At 46.1% G+C, this 9,315-nt stretch overlaps 1 protein-coding gene across 1 annotated transcript; it reads left to right on the top strand.

Annotated features, from left to right (window-relative positions):
- Positions 1-3,991: 3,991 nt before the first annotated feature.
- Ccn2 (cellular communication network factor 2) lies at positions 3,992-7,205 on the top strand. Its single transcript, XM_006986694.4, has 5 exons — positions 3,992-4,275; positions 4,366-4,585; positions 4,854-5,105; positions 5,242-5,453; positions 5,837-7,205. Exons 1-5 carry the CDS (start codon positions 4,210-4,212, stop codon positions 6,131-6,133), a joined length of 1,047 nt encoding a protein of 348 aa, XP_006986756.1. The 5' UTR covers positions 3,992-4,209; the 3' UTR covers positions 6,134-7,205.
- Positions 7,206-9,315: the final 2,110 nt, after the last annotated feature.

The raw sequence follows: 9,315 nt of genomic DNA, 5'->3' as shown, positions 1-9,315 counted from the left end.
TTCCTTCCACTTCTGACTCGGGTGGGGGGGGTAAGGGGGGATGGGGGGCGGCGCTCCTTAAACCTTCAACTGAAGCAAATGGAAGGTCATGGAAACCAAGCTGGGGTCCCCGAAAAGATCCTGGCATGCTCCCCCTGCCCCATTTTTGGTTCTGGTTTTTATTTGGTTGGTTGGTTTGGTTTGACTTGGGGGGGGGGGTGTTTGTTTGTTTATTTGTTTGTTTTTGGTGGAATTCATTGACAGGACTGAACCTAGGACACGCCAGGAACACTGGGAAGCCCATTCCCTTCCCACCCTGGAACAAACCACCGAGTGTCCAGATGCCCTTATAGGGCTAGGGACAGACTTCCTGTAAGCCTGGCAGCTCAGTGTATGCATTGCGTATGGGTTTTGGCTTTGAGTCACACTGGGACTTTTGATTTCCTCTTTGAGGGCTGGCATTGACTTCTGCTTGCTCTTATAAAGAAAACGTCTACAACTGAAAAATTGAAAATGTGCAAGATTCCTTCTTTAAGTACACAAACACTCCAAGTCTGGCCACTTGGCGGTGGTTCTGCCAGGTTCTCTCTCTGTCTGCTACCTGATCAAGTATACTTTTTTGGGGGGGGAGGAGTCAACAGAAAGCATAAGAGAAGGAACATAATACATGCACAGCTAAAAATCTCATAGGACTCAACCAAAAGCCCTGCATTCAGGATGCCTCATTTTACCCACACATATCTTATGTGGCCACCTTAATGAATTCCTCATCTACTTGGGGGGTCTGGGTAAAAATGCTCTGTTAAAGTCATTTACTAGCTAACTGCTTACAAGTCCAAATAAGCATCTTTATTCTGCATACAATTTCAAGGATTTTCCTCGCCCATTTCTGACCTGCTGTCAATCAAAACGTTGGGGATAGGGCAGAGTTGGACGGAGTTGTAAGAAGCCACTATTTCCACTTTACCGCCCAGGTGCACACAAACATTTGCTGAGTCATTTATAATAGTGTACAAATTCAGGTGCCATGGCATGAACTGGGCTGGGATGTCAGTCTTTCCTTCTGGATTTCCTGGCACTTAATGATCTGTATCATAATAAAAACATACTTTCCAGTCTATGAATGTCTTGGATGCCACCGCCACCTCCCCTCTTCCCTCCTTCCTCCTTTCCCCTCTTCTCTGTGTGATTCTCATGGAAACAATCTCTTGTTTCCACCCTTTGGAGTGTATTGATCATAAAGCTTCCAATTACATTTCAAATGAACAGTACATTCCCTCTGAGATTTTTATATGAGCTATACATTTCAATATGCTAGCTTCTCTCGGTTAATATTAAAACCATTCATTTGAGACTAATTGTAGATTTACTGAGAGTTGGAGGTGTGAATTTTAGAGCAAAACCACATGTTACAATGCTGATATTTTTTAACAGCAGTGCAGAATGGTAATATACTCTTAATGGAAGGAAAGATGGACAGAAGGAGTGGGGAGGAAAGGAGAAGGGAGGGAAAGTGAGATGAAGGAAGGAAAAGGGGAGATTAAAACATGAAGTACCTGTTTCATGAGAATTTGAACATGATTAATCCTCACTGAGAGCTATGAAACTGAAATTGCTTATGTTCATTTTATCCATGCCAGCTTGGAGTGTAGCCCCTCCTTGTGACTTGCCTGAGATTTGTGAATGGCAGTTCTAAGAACACAAGTTACTCAATTATAAAAAGCCCGGCCACTTACCCCCATGAGTGAGTCTGCTCCCTGTGTACAGAAAGCCTTGGGTGGCTCTCAGATGGTCTTGTGGTTTCAAAAACTGCTCCAATTTCTCTCCTGCACACCCCCCATCACATTGCAAGCTAGAGAGCTCACCTCAGAACCCACATCCCACCATAGAGGATGCTCACCCTTCAATCCTCCCCCTTCCCCTTCCCCTTCCCCTTCCCCATCCATGCCACGATTCTGACCATTGGTGGTAGATATAATGGATTGAGAGGTTAGGACTTGAAAGATTTCACTGTGGCTTCCCACATATTTGGGGCTTTTTAAAAAATCATCAAGGAGGAAAGCAAAAGTTAGGGGCTAAGTTGCCTTTAATACACATGTGGCTATTCACATCACTTGGAATGTTCTTCCTTTAAATAGGAACTCTCAGGCCTCTTCTCTTTGAGGAATGTTTGGAAAGAACATTAAATAACAATGATGAAAATCCTTCCTGCCCTTCAGAGGCCACTCACACTTCAGGCCACTTAACACTGTTGACATGCAACTACACTACATGCATGTGGCTGGCTTAACAGGGTCATTGTGTGCAGATGATGTGGTCATTGCCAAGGTTGAAGGGGTTATTCCCCCGTCCCCATCCCTGGCCTATTTGTCCATGGACTAATTGAAAATCTTTAAAAAAAAAAAAAAAAAAAAAAAAAAAAAAGGCCAATCTAAATTGGCTATTTTCATGTTATAAATCTATAGCAGTGTTGCTTCTGAAGTTAGTCCTTGAAGATATCCCTACCTGAAACTTATATTCAGAAGCATCGACAGTGAGAGGATGCCGTTCTTGGGTATCACCAGTGGCAAATGGTGTGACATTAGGGAAAAGAGCAGCCTGGCCCCAGAACCTCTCTGCTCTCTGCACAGTTTATAAAATGGGTCCCTACTGAAGCTATGTAGCAATGTTAAGAAATGGAGACAAGCTTGGGTACATTGTTTAAATTTAACATCAACACACAAACAGGGAATGTTCTTATTCTTTCCTTGACCACCTCCCTCCACTGAGCTACAAGCTACTTCAGTAGTAACTAGACCTGTCACTATTCATAGATACTTGAAGGAGTCACTAAAAATATAGTGACTTGACACTTAGCTTATAGACAGGTTACAACTAGATATAACTCAATCTGCTGTAGTTCTGCTGTTATGCCAACCAATGTTTTACTTCAAACAAACAAACCAAGTCCCATCAACATCGTTAGGTTATGGGGTTTAGCATAAGTAAAATCCAAATCTAGACCTCAGTACAGCAGTGTTTAAAATGTCCCAACTGAACCTCCAGTCTCCTCCCAGCCTGTGTCCCATTCTGATACCTACCTACCCAACACATAGCCACTTGCTCTGAAATCATAGACCTGGTTTTCTACAAACTTGATGCCCAGTCGTTTCCCTTCCCTCCCTGAACCTCCAAAATCAAGTCCCTACAGCTATAAAGGGGGCTGAAAAATTTCCCCCAGTAACCTGCATCCTTACTCAAAGCCCTGGCGCGCTCTCTCTCTCTCTCTCTCTCTCTCTCTCTCTCTCTCTCTCTCTCTCTCTCTCTCTCTCTCTCTCTCTCTCTCTCTCCCCCCTCCCCGTTGTCAGCCACCAAAACCGTTATCTTGAGTGACCAAATGCCTGTCTTTCAGATATAGAATTTAGAGTTTTGCACATAGGTATCTTGGAATCCGGGTTGGGGAGGGGGTTTTCAAATGGCTATAAGCACCCTTCTGCTCTCAGTAAGAACTCCAAGAGACTAGAGGCCCTTTAAAGGGGGAAAAAATGCAAAAATAATGAAAAGGAAATATTTTTAGTTTTTTTTTTAGGGGCCCACGCTGTTTGCCTCTTCAGTTACCTGAGTTCTGAGAAGTTTTTCATGTCAGTGGCTAGAATAGGCAAAGCGGTTTAAAAAAAAAAAAAAGAAAGAAAGAAAAGATGTGAGAAATAATCATTGTCTATGTATTTCTAAATGATATTATCAGGAGGGTTGCGAAGAGGATACGGAGGGGGAAAAATCTATTTGGTGTTGTGCTGGAAACACAGCGCTCTTTTTTTTTTTTTTTTTTGGCAAGCTGAAGTGTGCCAGCTTTTTCAGACGGAGGAATGCGGAGTGTCAAGGGGTCAGGATCAATCCGGTGTGAGTTGATGAGGCAGGAAGGTGGGGAGGAATGCGAGGAATGTCCCTGTTTGTGTAGGACTCCATTCAGTTCTTTGGCGAGCCGGCCGCCGGGAGAGTATAAAAGCCAGCGCCGCCCGCCCAGCCTCACACAACTCTTCCCTCCAAGAAGAGGCAGACAGAGCTACTCCAGCTCCGACCCCAGGAGACCGACCTCCTCCAGACGGCAGCCGCCCCAGCCGACAGCCCCAGACGCCACCGCCTGGAGCGTCCAGACACCAACCTCCGCCCAGAGTCGTGTCCAGGCTCCGGCCGCGCCCCTCGTCCATCGCCTCTTCGCCCCGCTGTGCGACCTCCCGCCGCGCCCCGACCATGATCGCCTCCGTCGCGGGTCCCATCAGCCTCGCTCTGGTGCTCCTCCTAGCCCTCTGCAGCCGGGTAAGCTTCTGGAATGACGGAAGGGACGGAGGGAGGGCAGAGCGACCTGCGATCGCCACGGACTGACCGCCCCCCTCTTCCTCTCCGCAGACCGCCGCCGGCCAGGACTGCGGCGCGCAGTGCCAATGCACCGAGCCGGCGCCTCGCTGCCCGGCCGGTGTGAGCCTGGTGCTGGACGGATGCGGTTGCTGCCGCGTCTGCGCCAAGCAGCTGGGAGAACTGTGCACGGAGCGTGACCCCTGCGACCCACACAAGGGCCTCTTCTGCGACTTCGGCTCCCCAGCCAACCGCAAGATTGGAGTGTGCACCGGTAAGACTCGCAGCCCCCAACTCTCCAGCCCCCTGGCCAGAGGGAGCCCCCTCTTGGTGTTAGACCACCACTCTCTCGAACCCAGCATGATGCCCTCTAGAAAAGGGAACTGCTCAACTTAAGTCCTTGTCTGCAGCTGCTTCCAGCCGCTCCCCACCCTGCAATCCTGACCCTAGCTCACTACCTTGACATGCATAGTGTTACAGCTGTTCTGATCTCTGGGACCCTCTGTCTGACATTTACATCATTCTCTCTCCCTCTCCTGCAGCTAAAGATGGTGCACCCTGTGTGTTTGGTGGGTCAGTGTACCGCAGCGGCGAGTCCTTCCAAAGCAGCTGCAAATACCAATGCACTTGCCTGGATGGGGCTGTGGGCTGTGTGCCCTTGTGCAGCATGGACGTCCGCCTGCCCAGCCCTGACTGCCCCTTCCCCAGAAGGGTTAAGTTACCCGGGAAATGCTGTGAAGAGTGGGTGTGTGATGAGCCCAAGGATCGCACCGTGGTTGGCCCTGCCCTGGCTGGTGAGTGTCTCTTCCTTTAAGTTACAGAGATTCCTTCTCCCCCGACTCAGGGCCAAGGCCCAAGTACACCAAGCCAAGGGGAAAACTGTCCTATCTGGGTGTTTTACCTTGTGCTCGTGTGTTCTGCTCTCAACAGCCTACCGACTGGAAGACACATTTGGCCCAGACCCAACTATGATGAGAGCCAATTGCCTGGTCCAGACCACGGAGTGGAGCGCCTGTTCCAAGACCTGTGGGATGGGCATCTCCACCAGGGTTACCAACGACAACGCCTTCTGCAGACTGGAGAAGCAGAGTCGCCTCTGCATGGTCAGGCCTTGTGAGGCTGACCTGGAAGAGAACATTAAGGTAGGCATCCTGCCCCTAGCCACTCATTTTCACAGAATGATAGTGAAGAGAAAGAGGCAAAGTTAGGCGTCTCGACTCCCTTGTTATTATAGGCCTGTTATCTCCAAAAATATCTAACCGTGGAGCTGTCTAGCTGGAATGAGAGATTGCGTAATAGCAGCCACCAGTTTTCCACTACAAAATTCTCCACACAGTGTTAGTTAATTCAAGGCACTCCAAAAGAGGGGATGGCTATTTTTGGAAAACTGGCAAATGGAACTCCCAGCCTCTCCACTCAGAATATAAACACAAGTCAGATGACAGAAGGGTTAGACTGACTACAGTGGGTTGAGGAAGTCCACTCCCCTTGTAGTAACTGCTGTTTCTCTTCTTGTCTTCCTTAGAAGGGCAAAAAGTGCATCCGCACCCCAAAAATCTCCAAGCCCGTCAAGTTTGAGCTGTCTGGCTGCAGCAGCGTGAAGACCTACCGGGCTAAATTCTGTGGGGTGTGCACCGATGGCCGATGCTGCACGCCACACAGAACCACCACCCTACCGGTGGAGTTCAAATGTCCTGACGGCGAGATCATGAAAAAGAACATGATGTTCATCAAGACCTGTGCCTGCCATTACAACTGTCCTGGGGACAATGACATCTTTGAGTCCCTGTTCTACAGGAAGATGTATGGAGACATGGCCTAAAGCCAGGGAGTAAGGGACACGAACTTGTTAGGCTATCACTTGAACTGAGTTACATCTCATTTTCCTGTAAAAAAACAAACCGTGATGGTAGCACGTTAATTTAAATCTGTGTTTCTAACTGCTGGGGGAGAAAACTTCCCACCTAAGTGAGAACGTTATGCCATTGTCATGCAAACAGTCTGCCGATCCCAGACACTGGTTTGAAGACAGTTTAGACTTGACAGTTGAACTATCGTTAGCGCACAGCACCAGAATGTATACTGAGGTGTGTCTCCGAGAGCAAAGGAGATACCAGGAGAAAGGATGGTACCATCCGAGGTCATCTTAAAAGCAGCAATGTGCCTGCTGCTTGGAGTGTAACTGGGGGAGGAAAATTATAGCATGCTTGCAGATGGACCTGCTCTAGCAACAGCTGGGCTGTGTATCCTCCTAGATGAGGCTGAGTCCAGCTGTTCTCTAACTGAGAACAGCAGGTTCAGCTCTGACATTCTGATTCGAATGACAGTGGTCAGGAGTCGGAATCCTGTCTATTAGACTGGACAGCTTGTGGCAAGCGAATTTGCCTGTAACAAGCCAGAATTTTTTTTTTATTGATATTGTAAATATTGTGGATATATATATATATATATATTTGTACAGTTATCTAAGTTAATTTAAAGTTGTTTGTGCCCATTGTTTTTGTTTTAAATGCTTTTGGTATTTTAAACTGATAGCCTCAAATTCTGAGCACCATAGGTAAGACATAAAACGCTTGTCTGTGATTCAAAACAAAGGAGATACTGAAGTGGAAATCGTAGCCTGAGTGATTGTCTGTCAGAGCAGAAGGTATTCTGATGGTGGAGCCAAGTCTTGCAAGTCAGATTTCTGGTAGCGAATGTGGTAACCTCACTGCCAGTGAACAAATGGCCTTTATTAAGAAGTGGCTGGCTCAGGGTGGCTGGTCAGATTTCCATGTGGAAGTGTTGGCTTCATCTTTGACTATGACTGTTTTGGGGGCAGTTTATTTGTTGAGAGTGTGACCAAAAGTTACATGTTTGCACCTTTCTAGTTGAAAATAAAGTATATATATTTTTATATAAAGGGCTTGACTGTTCATTCTTGTAAACATGTCTGGAGTTTTCCTGAATGTAAATGGGAAGTTCATATTTATCTTAAGGTAATTCACCCGGGAGTTTACAAATACCTTCGGGATATAGTAATATTATGAATCAATAGAATTTTGCATAAGCATCCTTTGCACTGAGCCAAGTGTCATATAATTACAGATATGCACATCATGTTGCATACACATGGGTTTGTAGATGTCTACACAGTGCTTAAGGAGCACTTCAAATTCAGTCCTCTGTAGATGACTCCAGCCTCCTCTTACCCCTGTGATATTCCACTCAGTCCCTTTTATACTGGTACCTGTGGATTTTGGAGCTAATTTCTAATCTTCCACATCACAAATTAATGTGTGCCTTGCATTGGTGAAATATTTATATATTAGCTTGTATGTCCAACTGACCAGAGCTGTTTCCAAACTTGAAGAAAGATCTCACTGTTAAATGTAAAGTATAGAATAGCATATACACTAAAATGAAATCAAGTAATAAGTTGTATTATGCACAATTCTGTTTTCCTATTGGCATGACAAATGTAAAAGACAGGATAAGACAATTTTCCATCCATTAACATTAATAGAAATGATTTTCATTTTAAAAGAATTCCACACTATTGCCCCACATGTTTGGCTGTATCAGACCTTATACTCAATCTATCCTAATTATCAAAGTTGCTTATGGGTGACAAAATTGAATTCTTCAAGAACCCTGATGTAGAAATGATATTGGACATACCTGGCTTCTACTGAACAGTGAAACAAAGAGTACACACTACAGGCAACTAAAAACCCATTTTCTTTTCCTAGATGAAAATAGCCGTGGATTCCAGTAAGGAAAAAAAAAAAAAAGTTGCAGACAGACTAACCTGTCCTGGGGTAATTAGCAATCTTGTAGTCACTCTGAGAGACAAAAATACACCTGGAAGCAAAGACATCCTACAAACAGTGCCCATACCACAAACCCAAATGAAAAACTTCCCATGAGAAAAGCATTTCTGGTCACAACACTGGACTTTTAAGGTGCACCCTCATAGGTATATGGCAACGCTTGCAGCCATTACCCTAAATAAACACAACCGAGTGTACATAAACAGTCCGTTGCTGGCTCCCATTCCCTCCCCGTCCACTGATGCCCAGTTGCAAAGACAAAGAGCCATGGTAAACAGCCTGACTCCTGAAAGGAGTGGGAGGATTCTGGAGGAAAAAAAAAAAAATAGAAGCTGTAGTGGATGAGAGGATCTGAGACTTTTCCAAATCTGCACGCAGAAACAGTAAGTCAATTGCATAACCAAACTCCCATGAGGAGCATGTAATAAAATTAAGAGACAAGACACCCCTTGACCCCAAGATAGGAATGAAGACAAATCACCAACCACCCGAAGGCCTGAGCTGTGTCAGCAGGCGTGGGAAAAAAGAGAAAGATGGAGGGGACATGTGATGTTTTGAGAACAAGAGTGCTCATGTGGAACCCGCAAGTGCTGGCTAGAACTACAGCCGGTTTGAAAACAGTTCTGACATAGGTAGGGGGGTTGGGTCCCTCCAATACAACTTACCTTCAGGGCTGCTTTCCAAGACAAAACACCCGCACTTAAAAAGGAAATCAAAATTGAGCCGGCCAGGGCAACAGAAGGAAGACTGAGATTAAAAATAGGAAGCTGGGGCAGGTGGCACGGGCCTGTGATTCCCAGCTACGTGGGAGACTGAGTGTCTTAAGTGCTTGTTTGGCTGCTGTAACAAAATGCCTGGCAGGTGCCACTTAAGGAAGGAAGCGCTTACTTTGGCTCACAGTTGAAGGACACAGTTGTTGGGGGAGTCAATCACACTGTGAACCCAGAGTTTGCATTTGCATTAATTAAATAAAATTAACCTTGGGTCAGAAGGATGCGGTTTAGCGACCAGTTGACAGAAAGTAATCATAGAGCCTCAGAAGGCATCCGGGAGAGATGGAGAGACACGGGAAGTAGTAGGGTGGGGTTTGGAGTAGTGCAAGTTTTTCTGATTTGGGTGTTCCACAAGCAAGGAGAGAGGGTTAGCTAGTTGTTACTCAGTCTCTCTGAGCTTTCAGGTTTTCACTCCTACC

This window comes from Peromyscus maniculatus, chromosome 16, assembly GCF_049852395.1.
Source record: "Peromyscus maniculatus bairdii isolate BWxNUB_F1_BW_parent chromosome 16, HU_Pman_BW_mat_3.1, whole genome shotgun sequence".
Lineage (NCBI taxonomy): Eukaryota > Metazoa > Chordata > Mammalia > Rodentia > Cricetidae > Peromyscus > Peromyscus maniculatus.
The sequence above is the reverse complement of the archived record's forward strand: the minus strand, read 5'-3'. Positions and strand labels throughout refer to the sequence as shown.

Coding starts and splice junctions, on each gene's coding strand:
- Ccn2 (XM_006986694.4), top strand. CDS start 4,210: ATGATCGCCTCCGTCGCGGGTCCCATCAGCCTCGCTCTGGTGCTCCTC. Junction 4,276..4,365: donor TCCTAGCCCTCTGCAGCCGG/GTAAGCTTCTGG, acceptor TCCTCTCCGCAG/ACCGCCGCCGGCCAGGACTG. Junction 5,454..5,836: donor ACCTGGAAGAGAACATTAAG/GTAGGCATCCTG, acceptor TGTCTTCCTTAG/AAGGGCAAAAAGTGCATCCG.